General features: G+C 46.6%; 1 protein-coding gene across 2 annotated transcripts; it reads left to right on the plus strand.

Moving 5' to 3' along the window:
- The first annotated feature begins 9,499 nt into the window (after positions 1-9,499).
- Positions 9,500-17,845, plus strand: Tp53inp2 (tumor protein p53 inducible nuclear protein 2). Of its 2 annotated transcripts, none has more exons than XM_046433921.1 (4): positions 9,500-9,728; positions 13,186-13,359; positions 13,777-14,065; positions 14,435-17,845. In XM_046433921.1, the coding sequence occupies exons 2-4, from the start codon at positions 13,236-13,238 to the stop codon at positions 14,685-14,687; spliced, it is 666 nt and encodes a 221-aa protein (XP_046289877.1). In that variant the 5' UTR covers positions 9,500-9,728; positions 13,186-13,235; the 3' UTR covers positions 14,688-17,845. The 2 variants fall into 2 exon arrangements, with proteins under 2 accessions (XP_046289877.1, XP_046289878.1); XM_046433922.1 differs by having other exon boundaries at positions 13,897-14,065.
- The last annotated feature ends 279 nt before the right edge of the window (positions 17,846-18,124 follow it).

Genomic DNA, 18,124 nt, shown 5'->3' on the forward strand with positions numbered 1-18,124 from the left:
ACGGAGGCTGACTCATTTCTGGGACAAGACACCAAGCCCAAGACCTGGCGCAGAATGAATTTTTAGTGTATTTGTTGATACTTAACCCCCACTTGGATACTTCTGGTGATAGGAAACCCACTCTCTCCTGGGTAGCCTTTTGCTTTACTGAGGGTTGTTACCTTAATGATTGCCTGGCTGGTGGGGACAGCATGCTCTTCCTGTGTGAGCATCCTTCCCAACTCAGCTTCTCCACCCAGGTCTGGACATACACCTAAGGCTCTGATATTTCACTGATGAAGCCTAAAGTGGAACAATATTTTGGAAGAGTGATATGGCAGCATCTGCTAAATTTGAAATCTGTATTTTCAATCTTATAATTCACTCCTCTGAACCTATTCAATACAAAGATAGTCACTGTGGCAGCAAGATATTGTAAACCACCAAAATTTTCATCGATAAAGAATTAAAATCTAAAGTCATTCAGTGGAAATCTGTGAGGCAGTTTGTTGTTGTTGTTGTTATTGTTTTTACTTTGATTTTTTTTAATGAGGTGATCTATGTGTATTGACATAGGTTGAGCTCCAATACAAATTGCTGACTGAAAAGTATGAGTTTATAGTACAGAGTATATAATATGATGTATTTAGGTAAAAACAAACAAACAAACCTGTAAGCAATATAAATTGGCACATCATAAAGGCTGTTAAAATCTTCAACAATTAAAATGCGTTTAAAAACTTTTAAATACCTCAACTGACTAATCCCCACTAATAGATATTTATTTTACAAATACATATGTAAGATAGTAAATACAAATGTGAATCAAACTATTAGTAATAACAAACTATTAGAAGCAACCTTTCTTTCCATGGAGGATTGGATAAATATAATATATCCATATGATGGAATACTATGCATGCATAAAATAAAACTGTTTCTCCATACTGATAAGGAAGCATCTAAAAAATTGTGTGAAGTGAAAAAAAGTAAGATATAAAACATAATCTCTGTTTGTATGAAACAAACATATGTGTATATATGCATTGGCTTTTTTTTTTTTTTTTTGTACTGGGATTGAGCTACACCCCCAGCCCTTTTATTTTATATTTTGAGACAGGGTCTTACTTAGCCAGCCAAGTTGTTGTGATTATGGGCCACACACCACTGTGCCTGGCTGCATTGGTTTTTTGTTTTTATTTTTTAGAACACCCCTGGGATCGAACCCAGGGGTGTTTAACATCCCCAGCCCATTTTGAGATGTGGTCTCACTAAATTGCTTAGGGGCTCACTAAATTGCTAAAGTTGGCCTTAAAGTTGTGTGCCACCAAGCCTGGCATATATATATTAGTTTTTTTAACGTGGACACAATATCTCTATTTTTTAATTTTATTTTTATGTGGTGCTGAAGATCAAACCTAGTGCTAGGTGAGCACTCAGCACTACTGAGCCACACCTCCAGCTTCTGCATTGGCTTTTAAATGCATGGAATTCCTCTGAAAGGACTTACAGGAAACTGGCATTGGTGTTTGCCCCCATGAAGGAGACCCCTGATGGGGAACAGGGGAAGAATGGACACCTGCTTTTCACTGAATTCCCTATTGAAATTTTGAACCATGTCCTTTTAATTAAATGAATAATTTTAAGCCATAATTCTAAAACTAGAAGCAATACAAGCCCTACAAAAAATACTTTATATATATATACACACACACACATGTTGTGCAGTGAAGGGAAAGAAGGATACACTTCAAACTGTTGGCAGTAGCAGAAGGTCTCTGGGATTAAACAAGGGTAGTCAAGGGTGATCTTGACTTTATCTCGATTGTTTGAATTTTATATTTCTAATTTTAGAAAGTCATAGTGTGTTTGGCATGATGATTTGCACCTATAATCTCAGCTACTCAGGAGCCTGAGACAGGAGGATCAAGACTTTGAGGCCAGCCTGAGCAATATATCAAGACCCTTTCTCAAAAAACAAAGCAAAAGGGCTGGGATTGTGGCTCAGTGGTAGAGTGCTCCCCTAGCGCGGGTGGGACCTGGGTTCGATCCTCAGCACCACATAAAAAATAAAGGCAGGACTGGGGATGTGGTTTAAGCGGTAGCATGCTTGCCTGGCATGCGTGCAGCCCGGGTTCGATCCTCAGCACCACATACAAACAAAGATGTTGTGTCCGCCAAAAACTAAAAAATAAATGTTAAAATTCTCTCTCAAAAAATAAAATAAAATAAAATAATAAATAAAGGCATTGTGTTGTGTCCATCTACACCTAAAAAAATAAATATTAAAAAAAGCAAAAATAGGGGCTGGGGTTGTGGCTTAGTGGTAAGAGCACTTGCCTAGCATGTGTGAGGCCCTGGGTTCGATTCTCAGCACCACATACAAATACATGAATAAAATAAAGGTCCATAACATCTATAAAAAAATTTTAAAAAAAGCAAAAATAAATAAATATAAAGTTTGCATTTTTTATAATATTTATGTAATTTGTTACATTGTTTAAAACCCATTTTAATTTTTAAAAATAGATCTCAGGTGTCCTTATGATTTGGATATAAGGTATCCCCCAAAAGTGCCTGCATTAATGCAGTACTATTCAGAGGTAAAGTGACTGGATTGTGAGAGCCATAACCTAATCCACTCCTTCTAGTTTAAATGACTGGGTTGTAACTGTAGACAGGTGAGGCATGATTGAAGAGGTGGGTCACTGGGGGCATGCCCTGGATGGGTGCATCTTCTCTGTGGCTCCTTCTCTCCTCTCTCTCTTTCTGCTTCTTGACCCTCTGTCTTGAGCTGAGTAGCTTTCCTCTTCTGGGCCCTTCTCTAATGATGTGCTGCCTCATCAAGGGCCCAGAATAAGGGCATCAGCGATCCATAGACTGAGATCTCTGACACCTTGAGCCTTAAATAAACATTTCCTACTCTAAGTTTCCTTGTCAAATATTTTGGTCACAGCAATGCAAAAGCAGTCTGAAACAGGTGGAGGAATGAGGCTGATTCTCCTTCTGAGGAAAGGTTTCATGTTGTGCCTTTGTCACATCTGCCTTCCCCATGGACAGCCTGACCAAGGTACCTGGACTATTATACTACCAGCATCATTCCAAACAGCCTCTCCTGTCACCTCTCACCCACTTGGCTCCCTGTCATCAGGGTTCTGGGCTGAGAACCAGAGCCAACCGAATATATGGTGGTATTTCTAGAGGGTCCTATCAATGGAAGATTGGGCAAAGCCAGCCTAGGAAAAAGGGGCCATCTGGCTCTGACCTCTTTAGTTTTTTTTCCTTTGATGTCCTACCATCTCACCCCCTCCCCAATGTATATTTCTTCCTGAGTCCATTTAGGGGAGAAGGCATCAAGAAAGACCATTTGACTATATGTGTAGGAATTTAGAATTGTCCTCTTTGACTAGTTGTATTTTGGAGGAATCTAAAGAGGACAGTGCAGGCCAGGGGTATAGTTCAGTGCTCTAGAGTACTTGCCTAGCATGTGTGGGCATCTGAATTCCATCCCCAGCACCTCAAAAAACAAACAGAGAGAGCAATGTTCAATTATGAAATTATTTGAGAGGACATTCCCAGTGGCTCAGGAGGCTGAGATAGGAGGATAGGGAGTTCAAAGCCAGCCTCAGGGGATTGGCACAATGATAGAGTGCTTGCCTAGTACATGTGAGGCAATGGGTTCAATCCTCAGCACCACATAAAAATAAATAAATAAAAATAAAATATTTCATCTACACTAAAAATATATTTTTTTAAAAAAAAGCCAGCCTCAGCAATGGTGAAGTGCTAAGCAACTCAGTGAGACCCTGTCTCACAAAAAAGGGCTGGGGATGTGGCTCAGTGGCCCAGTGCCCCTGGGTTCAATCCCTGGTACCCCCTAAAAGAATTATGAAAGAGGACATAATAGTGGTGGCAGGATTTCTAACACCTGTGAATAAGGGATCTGGAGGCAAAAAAGGTTTTGCTATCACTCCTAAGTCACACTGATAGGCAATGTCACAGAGATTGTGGATTCTGGAGCTAGATTGGCTGGATTCATGTGTCAGTCTGTCACTTAGCAGTTGTTGGAAAACTTGAGCAAATTCCTTACCCTCTGTGTCTCAGTTTCCAAATCTGCATCAAAGTGGCTTCCTCACAGGATTATTGTGAGGCTGTAATAGAATATTACATGAAAGTCTTTAGAACACCTCCTGAACCAGAGAAAACAAATTATTGAGACCCCTATCTCAAAATGGAATTTTTAAAGAAAGGGCTGGGTATGGTAGCTCAGCTGTAGAATGCTTGCTTAGAATACATGAAGGTTTTGGGTTTGATTCCCAACACCATAAAAGAAAAAAAAAAAAAAAGGTCTTAAAAACAGTAGAGAGAACTTTCCCCAAGGTGTCTTCTCCCCTACTCTACTTCTTTCCTGTCCTGTTTCCATTCTCTGTCACCCTGTTATCTTAGTGCTATCTCAAAAGTCTAGAAAGACAAATTTCTCCTTAGAAAGTTCTGGGCAGAAAGAAAAAATGAGTAAGCAAAGGAATTCTCATCATGTCTCCATTGTATAGCTAGAAAAATGGAGACCCAGGGAGGGACAAAGTCCCTCAAGGTCATGGAGCAAATTAGAAGCAGAGCCAAGTCAAACAAGGGTGTAGGGCTCCTGATTTGAAATTTTATTCCAGGACTTTCAACCCATTTGCCCCAAAGCAAGCTCCTTCTGACCGTCAAAGCCTGGCTGATATCTTCTCTTCCATGGGAGTCTTCTTTGAATACCCTTTTGTTGGATTCTCTTAGCACCTTGTCCTACCCACTGTCCTAGCTCTTATCTCCCTGAATTATAATGTTTCTGTTTATGTTTCTATTTATACTGAATGGGAATCTTAAATATAGAAAAAGCATCTGTCTCCCAGAAAGGAACTCAGCATTCCTGGGTGTGTGGTGAATTCAAAGTGTGCAGTGCTGGAAGAGACAGGCCATAGGTTTTAGGAGCTCTAAGGAGAAAGGGCACTTCCTTCCTCCCAGAGAGATTCTGGAGAGCTTCCTGGAAGAAGTACCAGTTTGCTTATATCTACCCTGGAGTCAGTGGTATCCTACACATTCAAATTACTCAATTTCAACTATATGACTTTGGCAAAAGAAAAAGAAAAAAAAATTTTTCTCCCAGTTGCAACTCTATTTATTAGGAATATCACAAAAATATTTTCACTAAAACAAAATGTACTAGAGTAAGATTAGTAAGTCTTGGGGCTGGGGATGTGGCTCAAGCGGTAGGTGCTTGTCCACACTCACTCTGTCCCAGAAACCACCCCACCCTCATACCCCAGGGATAGATGGATAAAACTAAGCTACTTCCCCCACCCCCCCGCTTCCCCTCTCTGAAAAATGAATGCTGTCCTGACCAGAAAAACCTCTTTTTGAGTAAAAGTTCTTGGGATATAGCCCCTTGTTAAAGTATTGGCCATTTGTTGGAGGAAATGTGGGGACTATGTCTGCCCTGGCTGAATTTACACATTAATAGTTTCTCTCCTGCCAGGCATGGGTGGAGGTATGCACCCATAGTTCTGGCTACTCTGAAACAGATTACTGAGCCCAGGAGTTTGGGGCCAGCCAGGGTAATATGAGACTTGTCTTTAAAAAAAAAATCTATCTAAAAAATTTTCAGTTTATTCACCAGTAACATGGGAGGAATGTATGATCTACATCTGAAGGCTTCCTCTCAACCTCACCCTCTGTCTTAAGGAAAGGTGGATAAGGCAAGGAGGGAGGGGAGTGGCAAGCAGTTTCTCCAGCCAAGCATACAGACTGGTTCATACCTGTGAGTACACACAAGGTCCCATGAGCATCACACCCAGGCTGACACATCTCCTGCCCTTTGAAGTGAGGTGGGGGAAGCCAACAGGGAATCCCCAGGGCATGGTGAGGGCAGGCCCATGGCCTAGACAGGAATAGAAGGGTGGCCTCTTGACCTCCAATTCTGGAGTTCATAAAATTGGGCAGGTGCTCACATCTGGGCATGGATTAGATGGGCGTGGGCAACTTTTATCCCCATGGGTGTGAGCTCATGTGCACATAGGTGTTTATTTCTACATGGAGGCCTTCATGTGTATGCATGGATGGCCACGTGTGTGTACACAGGAATGGTACCTCATATCCAATTGGAAATGAAACTTCAGGATTACTTTCATTGTGATGCCTATTCTCTCTCTCTCTCTCTCTCTCTCTCTCTCTCTCTCTCTCTCTCTCTCTCTTCTTGTTTATTTCCATTGCATCTTTTTATGGCCCCTGGCCCAAGTTAGGGTCCTCAGCTACCATATGATTCTAAGAAGTTTTTTTTTTTCCCTCTCTCTCTGGGCTTCAGTTTCCCCACCTATAAAATGAGGGGTTTGGGTAAGTTGAGATCTGAAGTCTCTTTCATCTCTGAAAGAGATGAAAGAGACTCCTCTCTCCTTTTTTCTTTTTCTGATAATCTCTTCAGTGGAGAGGAGGGATGGGTGCCAAGGGTTTTAAGAGGCAAATCCACTGGGCTCCAGCCCCCCGACTTTTCATGAATACTCCTGACTCTACAGAGAAATGAAAGACTGGAATCTGCCTAGCTGACTGTACATGGGGTTCATTTAATACTGGAAATAGAATCCAGGTCATTTAGGGCACCAGAGTGTATGCCAAGAGCCCTCTTCTCTGGGCTTGTGGAACAGGAACCTGGTGCTGAACCGAACGCTGCCTGTAACAGCATAGAGGGTCCAGGTATAGAATCCTATGCCAACCATCCTTCATGAGCTTCAGTCTGCAACACTGAGCCTTGAATTCAAGTCCACTCTGTGCCAGACCCATCGCAGACTGAGTGGGGAAGTGAACGGAAAATGATTCTGCCCTTGGGATCCCATCATCCCCTCAGGAAGACACATACACATTCAGGTATCATCACTTGCATATTTATCTTTTATTAAATTTTTATTTATTTATTTTTCTTCCATATTCTCATCTTATTATTATTTTTTTATTTTATTATTAGTTGTTCAAAACATTACAAAGCTCTTGACATATCATATTTCATACATTTGATTCAAGCAGATAATGAACTCCCATTTTTACCCCGTATACATATTGCAGATTCACATTTAGGGCACCAGAGTGTATGACAAGAGCCCTCTTCTCTGGGCTTGTGGAACAGGAACCTGGTGCTGAACCGAACTCTGCCTGTAACAGCATAGAGGGTCCATGTATAGAATCCTATGCCAACCATCCTTCATGAGCTTCAGTCTGCAACACTGAGCCTTACAAATTAAGGGACAGGGTCTTGGTATGCTGCCCAGGTTGGCCCGAAACTCTTGGGCTCAAACAATTCTTCTGCCTCTGCTGGGTCTATAGTATGTCAGCACTCCTGGTTACTTACTGTTTTTACTGAATAAACAAATGCCTGTGCATCAAGGTGGCCATTGACACATGAGTAGATCAAGGAAGACTACCTAGAAAAAGGAATGAGTAGAATCTGGAAGACAAGACAGATATGGATTTCAGAAAGGCATGCCAGGAGGTGAGAATGCTAAAGAGACAATGAGGAGTTTAACCTCAGCACAAAGTACATGGATGAGAATAAGGGGGGAATGAAGCAGGAGAGAACTAGGTCTGGGTCATAGAGGGCCATGAAGGCTGTATTAGGAGTGTGGGGCTTATGAACCACATAAGGTTCTATATAGATTAAACAAGTGTGATATGAAAGAACAGGTGTGTTAGGGATTATTTAGTTTGCCAGCAAAGAGGTCAACGTAGGGTATAAAGTTAGCAGGAAGTGGGTGTGACAGGTAGAGGTTCAGCACTGCAGGAATGTGGACACTTTAGGGACATCATTCTAAAAAATAGGATGCTACTTCCTCCCCCACCGAAAGTCTCCTGGTATTATATCCTGGATCCTCTGAGTTACTAGGGCTGAGTCCTCACTTGGGGGTTGCATATTAGGTTGAGTCAGGGTTTTATTAGCAGAACATGAACCCCTGGACTAGCTCCTACTGGCCAGGTGAGTATTTCCCAGTCTCACGCACCAGTTCTGCTCTCTACTGAGAGAAGACAGAACCTTTGGCTCTGGAGATTCTGAGAATATGTATTTGTGGTCTCTACCTACAGGATATTGGGAGAACTGGGGCCTAGAGTTTGAGATTGGCAGAATCCTGAGGGTAGAGAATTAGAGAGAATTTTACAATGTCAGCTCAGAAAATTTGAATATGTTAAGTATGACAGATAAAGCAATTGAGGTCCAAGAGGTAACATGACTTGTTTTAGGTTACACAGCAAGTTTGGGGCATAGACAGGACTGAAGCCAGGTTTCCCTTGGGAGGCTGAAGCACCCTGAGGTGCAGATGAAGAGTGGAGAGCATCAGGGCTAGAAGCTAAAGGATTAACTCCTGGCTCTGCCATTGACCTTAGCTTAACTGCCTCAGGAAGTTACTTGGGCTCTCTGGGTCTGTCTTTTTTTTTTTTTTGAGAGAGAGAGAGAGAGAGAGAGAGAGAGAGAGAGAGAGAGAGAGAGAGAGAGAGAGAGAGAGAGAGAGGAGCGAGGAGAGAGAATGAATTTCTTTTTTTAATATTTATTTTTTAGTTTTCGGTGGACACAACATCTTTATTTTTATGTGGTGCTGAGGATGGAACGCAGCGCCCCGCGCATGCCAGGCGAGCGCGCTACCGCTTAAGCCACATCCCCAGCCCTGGGTCTGACTCCTTAACTAAAATAATATATTTGGTGTTGTGAAGATCAAAAAACGATACCACAGTGACTGGCACACAATTAAGTGCTCTATAAATATCAACTATTTGTCTGGCAGTGGCAATAGTGCCTATTTTTTTTAAATGTGTGTGTTTAGTGCATTAGTGGATATGAATTCATACACTAACAATGATATTTGTGAGCCTCAATTTCTCCATACCTAAATCGGGATTTATAATCCCTGTCCCTGTCACTCTTGTGTCCAGTTCCGGTAGCAACCGTGGATTCAACTGGGCGTGTAAACTTTCCAGGACAGAGCGGTACTAGCTCAATGTTTATTCAGCCCAGAGCAATTCCTCTCCAAGTCCGACTCTTTGCACAAGTTCACGTCAGCTTCACCAACTTCCCCTCACTTGCTGGTGCCCCCCCCCCCCTTAACCTGGGAGAGAGCTGAGGAAAAATGGGGTGGGAAAACAGACAAGGTGTCCGGAACGAGATACACACAGATCAGGGAAATTGGGCATAGTATGCAGGAGAAAGGATACAGGAGCAGTGGGAGGGGTAAGTGCGCTGGGAGAAAGCCGGGAGAGGAGGATTCCCCAGGAAGGAATGGGGATCGCCTTCATTGAGAGGTCTGCAAGTGGCAGGGAGTAGAGATTTAACCCTCTGGCATTCGCCTCTCCAGGCGGCACCCGGAGGCTCTAAGTGCGGCTTCTGAACTGGAGTCACTAGCCAACAAACCGTGGAGGGGCGGGGAGTGGGGAATCCGCAGCCTGGGATTGGATACCTCTTCGGCGGCCAGTGACGCGCGGCGGGCGGGCCCCTTTGTGATGTCACAATCAGCTGTTTGGACGTTCCAATTTGTGCCGTGAGCCCCGCCGCAGCGGCTGCACAGACTCAAAGCCCCGCGGGTGAGTGCAGCAGCTCCGAGCACCCCACCGCTATCCCCGCGCCTCCCCATCCAGTCCCCGCGATGCGGCCGGGTCTGTGAACAGCCTGCTACCCTGGGACGCCCCGCTGTACAACTACCTCAGCATCACCCCGCCTACCGCGTCGCTCCGGGTCCCAGGTGAGTCCCCGCCAGCTTGGGCCCCGGAGCTCCCTGAGCCCGGGGACACGCCCTGCGCCCCCTGTGCCGGGGCCTTTGTCTATCTCCGCGGCCGGCCGCTGGGGCTGCGTTCCGGGCTTCCTATTGGTTGCCGCGCGCCGGTAGACCTTGACGTCGCACTATTTGCATATGACATTGAGACGTCACCAAGGCCAGCACCGCCCCCCAGGCTCGGGTCGCTTGTCCTCCCGTGACCCGGTGGGAGCCGTGTTGGGCGGGACCAAGGGTGAGAGACGCTGAAAGGCTAGCGGGGCCCTAGAGGGCTCTGCGGTTTCCTGGGCTAATCTCGGGGTTGGGGTCAAGGCTCTGATACCCTTTCTCCTTGCGACTTGAGGGTCTGACGACACAACCATGTCCAGGTCTGGAGATCAAGGAGGCCTTCCTATTCCAGGTCTTTTGGAGTAGCACCAGATGGTGGAGGAATCCCCTCTCTTGCTACAGGCTCCGCCCCCCGGGGACTAACACAATAACATCCTCCTAATCCCTGACATGTGTGCAGCGCCTTAGTTGATGTCATTCCTAGCCTCCACATGAGGTGTCTTAGACCCCATTTCAGAGAAGGAAGCACTGAGACCCAGAGAAGGGAGGTAGCTTACTCGAGGACACAGTCAACTAACTAGTCATGTTAATTGAGTGACAGATGAATGGCATTAGTGCCAGGCATGTACAGAGTTAGGAGTTCAATAAAAGTTACACATCCTTCTCCCCTGAGGACCGTGTCTTGGACTCAGCACCATCCCAATTAGATCTCTTCATTCTTTGCCCTTATTCTAGGAGATCTTTGGGGATCTAGGTCCCCTTTGGTTGCCCTGACCCCTCTGCTCTCTTCCTTCCAATCCAATAAAATCTCTGCCAACTTTTGATCACAGAAAAGTGAGCTATCAACTGCCTCATGGTATCTCCAGGGCTGATTTGGTTAAGATAGATGGTGAGATGAGAGTTCCCTCTATGATTGCTCACCACCTCCCCAACTCTGGCTTGTCAGCTAGGAGGGTATGTGACCTGGCCTAGTACTAGTGATTATAGAGGGTTGTACTGCCCCCTCTCCTTGCTCAGATAAGGGTAGGGGAAAGGGGATGAGAGATTCTGGACTTTCCAAGTGCATGGGTCTAGAGGCTGGACCTGGAGCCCCATCCCAGGCTGGAGTTTGCTCAGGGATGGGCTGGACTAGAGGTGGCTTAGGTCTCGAATGCTATTCTGGGCACAGCTGCTGTAGTTATTAAAGGGAATGCTCTTCCTGGAGCAGAGCTGGGAATTTGAGAACCAGGAAGTTGGCAGGGCTGGGAAAGAAATTCAAGAGGCTCCCCCGGTGATCAAGAGAGGGGGCGGGCACTGGCTGTCTAGTGCTGCTTGTCACACTTTGTGACCTCTGAGCCTCTCTTACCTCAATCTGTAACTGAGGAGGTCTGCTGCAGGTTCTGGTACATAGTGAATGCTCTGGTAAAGGCATGCTGAATCCTGATGCCGGGAACTCCGGTCTTTCTGTGGCTGGACAGAGGGGCAGTGACTGGATCAAGGTCCCTGTCTGACCTCCCTGCCTCCTATGCATCTTTATATTCTTGGAGATTATCTGTTGAGACTTCCTGACTTTGGACTGAATGCTCCACCACTATCTAGCTGTGTGTTTTGGATGCATTTATAGTCTCCCTCTGAACCCCAGATTGTAAAATGAGCCAAGAGCAGATCTATAGTCACTACTTTGTTGTCTCTATTTCTGCAAGAGGGGATTTCTTTCACATCTTCACCCAGGCTAAGAGCTTGGGTCCTGGTCCAACTTTCAGTGTTCATCCTAAGGGGTCCTGGGATTTGATAGGTCCCACCCTCTGTCATCACCTTCTACAAACCTGCTGCCTCATTGGAGCAAGCAACCTGATCTTCCTCCTAGTCAAGGATGCTGCCCTTGAGCAGGAGCCTGGGAAAAGGAGGTTAGAGTGGGTAGGGCCTGTGGGCATAGAATCTTCACACCTCATCTGACAGACACATCTGAGGCTTGCCCAATAACATGGCAAGATAGTAGCAGTTCTGTGGCATTTCTGCTAGCTAGAACTTTTCAAATTACACAGTCTCCTTAGTCTCTAGGATCAAAGATGCTGTTGAGGAAATGATGAAAACCAAGACCCCCCCTTTTTTTTTTCCTCAGAAAAATACCCAGAGACCATGACCCCAGTCACCAAGTTAAAAATACTTAATCCAGAAAGACACCCAGCAAAGGCAGTGGGCTCTAATGATCATGGGTACTGCACGGATTCAAATCCCACCTTTTACTAGCTATAATACTTTGGGCAAGTTGAGTTACTTCTCTAAGCCTCACCTTACTTCTATTTTCTTTACATGTAAAATAAGAGTAATTATGCCCACTTTCCACATTTTGGTATAAGGATTGCAAGAGGTAATATAGATGAAGCTGTTTAGTATTGTGCCTGGTACATGAATGTTATATAATTATGATGATAATAAACAATCACAATATGGGGAATTTGTTCCATGCCTGGAGAATTTCTGTTTACTCTTCAAGGACCAGATTGGATGTGTGATCCTCTGGAGAATTTCCCTGACAGAGCCTGTAATACATATCATATCACTCCATATCCCTAAAGCACCTTGTGATAACGATGAGTTTGTTACTTTATTGAGTGCTTACTATGTGCCCAGAATTGTTTTAAGTACTTTATAAATGTTTAGCTCTTTGTATGTGTGTATGTGTGTGTGGGGTTATTGGGGACTGAACCAGAACCAATAAGCTACATCGTCAGCCTTTAAAAAAAAAACTTTTTTTTTTCAGTTGTAGATGGACACAATACCTTTATTTTGTTTATTTTTATGTGGTGCTGAGGATTGACCCCGGTGCCTCACATGCTAGCACTCTACCATTGAGCTACAAGCCCAGCCCTCATCTCCAGCGTTTTTATTTTTTTGTTTTGAGACAGGATCTTGCTAAGTTGCTGAGGCTGACCTAGAACTTGCAATCTTCCTGCCTTATCTTCTCAAATTGCTGGATACAGGTGTGGGCCATTATGCTGCATTTAGCTTATTTAATTCTCATTAAAGTCCAGAGGAGGGTACAATGATGTTCTTTTTTTTTTTTTTTTTTTTTTGGTGGAGACTGAACCTAGGACTTCAAGCATATTAAGCTTATTTCTGCCACTGAGCTACACCTCAGCCCAGTTCATTTAATTTTTATAAAGGCTAAGAAAAAAGGGATATCATTGTTATTTGATAAATCAGAATAAGGCACAAATAAATATCCTAAATTCCTAACAGAAGACTTTCAGAAAAGCCTGGACTTGAATGCAGAAAGCTCACACCTCAAAAGCTTCCCCACACATCTCACCTGTACTCTTATCTCTGCTCTGGGGAATAGGGGTGATACCAGGTGGTGGATTTCAGTCAGTGACTGACTTCTCTTTATGAACCCCAGGTTTTGCACTGCCATAGGGCGCCTCCTTGAGGCCGCTTCACTGCCCTACAATGTTCCAGCGCCTCACCAGCCTCTTCTTCAGTACTCCCTCCCCCCCAGAAGACTCCGACTGTCCCCACGCCTTTGTCTCGCAGGAAGATGAAGTGGATGGCTGGCTTATCATTGACCTGCCGGGTGAGACTTGAGTCGGGGGCCACAACTCAAACTCCTGAGCCTGTGAAGTCATTGGAAAGGGCCGACAGGACAGCAGTGGAGGGGAAAGGAGTTGTTTGGGGATTTGAGAGTTCCCCCAAACCTACTGGTCAAACGAGCTGAGGCAGTGGCCTTGGAGGTGGGGTAACATGGTCCCTTACCCTGCAAGCCTGAGCTGTCTCCAGGCGGCTCAGTGTTGGGGCCACACATCAGGGTAGCAGGGCGAGCCTCCTGGTCTGAGGGTGTTCCGTGGGCATGGCGGGCAGGGCTGCGGATCTGACTAACGTTGCCCTTTCTCTCCCCGCCCCTTGTGTCCGGTATGTGTGTGTGTGTGTGTGTGTGTCCCTTCTCCCCGCCGTTTTCCCTCCTCCGCATGGCTCCCTCTCCTGCGCCCCGTAGACAGCTACGAGTCTTCCCCCAGCCCTGGGGCCGCCTCTGCCCCCGCGGGTCGCCCTCCGCCCGCGCCCTCCTTGATGGACGAGAGCTGGTTTGTTACCCCTCCCGCCTGTTTTACTGCAGAGGGGCCCGGCCTCGGACCCACCCGCCTCCAGAGCAGCCCCCTGGAGGACCTCCTCATCGAGCACCCCAGTATGTCCGTTTACGTCACCGGCAGCACCATAGTGCTGGAGCCTGGGCCCCCTTCCCCGCACCCAGACGCTGCCCTGCCGGATGGCGACCTCGGAGAAGGGTGAGTGAGCAGAAGGCGGGGCCTGGAGCCTAGGAGTCTTGTAGGAGCCTTCGGAAGTGAGGCGTGTATGGAGACAAGGGGCGGGGCCTATGGGCTGGGCTTTCAGATGGGAGGTGTGGCTTCGTGGCCAGGCGGAGCTTAGGAGCGACGTGGCTGAGATTCTTGGGCTGGGTTGAGAGGCTTGGGCCGGGTTTGAATCCTTGAGGAGGGAGGCCTTGGGGCCGAGGGGGTGGGGCTGCTGGGGGCAATACAGATTGGGGCAGACACCACAGTGCGCCAAGAAAAGGGAACTGGGGACAGCGGAGCGAGATGCCAGTCCCCCAACCCCTCCATGTGCCACTCTGACCGAGACCCGCTTTGTCCCTGCAGGGAGTTGGCAACCGCCCGCCTCGAGCCCCGGGTCCTGCACCACGCCGCGGCTCCTCTGCCCGCGCGGGCGGTGCTGCTGGAGAAGGCTGGCCAGGTACGACGACTGCAGCGGGCCCGGCAGCGGGCTGAGCGCCATGCGCTGAGCGCCAAGGCGGTGCAACGGCAGAACCGCGCCCGTGAGAGCCGTCCGCGCCGGCCTAAGCACCAGGGTAGCTTCATCTACCAGCCTTGCCAGCGCCAGTTCAACTACTGAGTGTCCGCCAGCTGCGCCACTAATCCCTCGCGGTTCCCGGATCCCCGTCAGTCCCCTCCGTGGCAGCCTGTATGTTGCTGGAGGGGCGGAGGGCGCCGCTTCAGGCTGCACCACAACTCCCTTCCTCTTTAGAGTATGTGAGGTGGGGTGATGGCCCTTCCTTCCCCATCTCTGATCCTCTAATCCACTTCTGAATCCTTTTAGCCCCTTTCACCCTCCCCAGCATCTTATCCTCCATCCTCCCCACTCTGGACCTTTCATGCTTCGGAATTCTCTGGCCCTCCATCCCTGTCCCTCCCTTTCACTTTTGCCCTCTTGGCCCACCCCCTATTTCTGAGAGACTCTTCCACCCTGATCTGGCTCATTCCCCATCTTCAACTTGCACCTTACACTACTCACCCTTTCATGTTTGGCATTACACTTACTCCTGGCTCCCTTATTATTCATTCCCTCACAATATGGATAAAGGGAGGGAACTCTGAGCCCAACTCTGACCAGGTACAACTGGTGGGGCCTGGGCCACTATTCTTTCCCTCCAGTAAGGGGTCAGGCTCAGGGTTTTGCTTTTAGTTTCTCCCTTCTCTCTGCCTGGGGAAGGAGGGAGTGGAGGGCTGGGCTCCTTGAAGCTGTTTAGACCTGGAAAGGTAATGTATGTGAAAGAGGACAGTGAGGTGTGAGTTAGAGGGAGGAGGTGGAGGGAATCAAGGGAAAGAAACAGCCTATTGGAGAAGTACAGAGGACAGACAAGTTGAGAAGTTATAGGGAGCAGGGTACCATGGGAGCTGGCACTGTGCTTGCTCAGAGAGGCCATGCCCTGCTCTCTTGCTGTAGCTTGGAGTCTGCCCCCACTTTCTCTTTCCTATAATCTCACTTCCAAATCTTTTTCTGAAATCTACCCTCTGCAGGCCCCTGAGTCTGAGGGGCTTAGTACCTTGCCACCCTACCTTGATATGCTCCCCCAGGAGTAGAAGCTGGGCAAGGCCTGCCATCCTGGTCAACTATTCACATGCCCAAGGTGCTAGAACTAGCTTAGGAGAGACACAGGCCAGAGGGGTTCTAGGCAGGGAAAGGGCACACACACCCCAAAGTAAGAATGCTAAAGAGGACAAGCCTTGGGGTGAAGCCAGCTCAGCCTTTCATCTTGCCTCTGGCCTTGTATTTCACACCCTGCTCACTATGGCTAATAAACACTCCTGGGTTGGAGGTCAGCAGCCCACTGTCCAATTCCCCAAAATTCCCTATCCAGGTTCAGGGCCTTCAGGGGCCTCTTTCTTTCCCACAGGGCTCTTCCTTTCTAGGCTGCTGGGGAGAAATGGGTGCCCTACGGTCCCCCTCCCCTTCTTCTCCAGTACTACCTGGAGGAAAGAACCTGAATCCCTGAGTGAGACACAGGGGACAGGGGCAGCCAGCTTTCCCTTTCTTGTGGTGGGATTGAATTTTGGGCTCAGACACCAGCAACAGCCTCTTGGGATGCCCTGAGTTGCTTCCCATTCTCTTTCTAGCTGTCTTTTTCTAGTGTGTGCTCTTTTTTCCTTGAAACTTTTAAGATTTCCTGTTACATACTAACATAGGTCTTCCCCTTCACCCCAATTTCAGGTTTCCAGGCCTCACAGCCAAGCTGGGGTTGGAGAAAACTCTGCATTCCCATGAGGGCAAAGGCAGCTGCTCTCCCTGACCCTACAGCCCCAGACCTCCCATGGCACATGTAGAGTTGGAAGGGAGTATCCCCGTGGATGCTGGGATGGGGATAGAGGAAGCCCTGTTGGGGTCTCCTATCCCAAGGTATAACAGACACTACAAGCAGATCAAAGTCCCTATGCCAGCCCACTAGGGCTCTCACATTTGACAACCTTGCTCCTTTCCCAAAGTTCTTCAGTTACAACCTATCGACTTTTATTCTTCCAGTTTATCCCTTGGTCACTTCACAGCCAGCTTAGGGTCTTCAGCACTTCAAGAGCTGAATCCCTCCAACCTTCTTGCCTACATGACACCAGCTGGGGCCAAGGCTCAGTTCTGGGCAGCGCCCATGATCTTGCTGGTGGGGGAAGAGTTTGAGTGATAGAACATTAGGCCTAAATTTCAAAAGGCCCTGCCCTTTACCTATATTTATGGAGGCTCCTGTAGTTCTAGAACCATCCAATCTATCACCTAGCTGGTTGCAAGGCTCATTATAAATTTTTGTTTGTACTTTCCTATAGATTCTGTAGCATTTGAGTGTGGCAATATTTTAATCATGTATAGATTTCTAAGAACCAACACTACTCAGTCTCCTACTAGTCTGACTCCTGAAGCATCAGACCTTGTCATACTGTATTGACTGTGTATGTGCCTTTCACCTTGAGCATGCTTCAGGATTTTTTTTCTTAAACTACAGAACTTGAACACATGAGGGAACCAGAATTCACAAAGTCCTATGCAACCTTAGATAGGAGAGTGGGTAGAGAGTCTGTCTTGACTGATGTTTTCATTGATCCTGGAGAAGTTTGTACCAGTTTGTAAGTATTAATGTTGATATTACCAGCACTTTGCCAAAACTAAGGATGTCAGAGGGACCCATTTCTAGAGTGAGTCCCAATTACATCAAAGGGTGACTTCCAGTTTTTCCCGATAAGTCTTGAGTGGTTCCCTTGAGCTGGGTGTCAATTTTTAACCTTTGTCAGTCTAGCCCCAGCAGGGCACCATGTGTGTATGAGTGCAGTTTGGTGCTGTTTTGGAGTATGCCTGCCCCTCAGCCCCTTGAGTGGAACCCTGTGATGAATCTGCTGTGACCCATAATGTCTTAGGTGTAACAAGCACCCCACAAAGTTCTTGGATGCCTCTCCAGATCCATGCAGCTTTGTGTGAAGAGAGTGAATGCAGACACACCATAACCCACTTTTAATATCTTCCCTTTTACCCTGCCACCTAATCCCAGATGGAACCAACATATTAAGTACATCCCTGTTGGGTGTTTTGTGTTGAGACTGGCTGAAACAAGGAGACTTTGGTTGACTGTGTTGTGATGTGTCGACAGACTCAAGGACACAACCACCTCGACCTGGTCATGTGGCATGCCTGTGTATGTGTGTAACAGGATTCTGTTAGACTGTAATGCTATTCCTCTAAGGGAGAAAAAAAATAATATAAAGAAAAACAAATAAAAAAATTTATTTAAAGCACATTATGCTTTCTGCCTGAGTTGAGCTAAAGAATGAGAAGCACTCTCTATTCTCAAGCACAGCTGAGGCATAGGGTATTATTATTAAGCTGGCTGTGTGTGTGTTATATAGGAGATGAAAAGGGTGGATAAACTTGCTGGGAATGGAGGCACATAATGTGGGGTCTGACTCATAAAAACTATTTTAGAGGATCCCTATAATAAAAGACACACATATATTAAGAGTTGAAACAGAGATGAAAATAAGTGCAAGACAGAGTAGAGTCACCGACTCTTTTGG

The sequence above is a fragment of the Marmota monax genome, unplaced genomic scaffold (genome assembly GCF_021218885.2).
Source record: "Marmota monax isolate L192 unplaced genomic scaffold, Marmota_monax_Labrador192_F-V1.1 WCK01_AAM20220418_F8-fsc00014, whole genome shotgun sequence".
Classification (NCBI taxonomy): Eukaryota; Metazoa; Chordata; class Mammalia; order Rodentia; family Sciuridae; genus Marmota; species Marmota monax.

Bases quoted from the DNA above. Each gene is read 5' to 3' on its own strand.
- Tp53inp2 (XM_046433921.1), top strand. From the start codon at position 13,236: ATGTTCCAGCGCCTCACCAGCCTCTTCTTCAGTACTCCCTCCCCCCCA. The intron at 13,360-13,776 runs GTGAGACTTGAG...TGCGCCCCGTAG, and splicing joins GCTTATCATTGACCTGCCGG to ACAGCTACGAGTCTTCCCCC. The intron at 14,066-14,434 runs GTGAGTGAGCAG...TTGTCCCTGCAG, and splicing joins GATGGCGACCTCGGAGAAGG to GGAGTTGGCAACCGCCCGCC.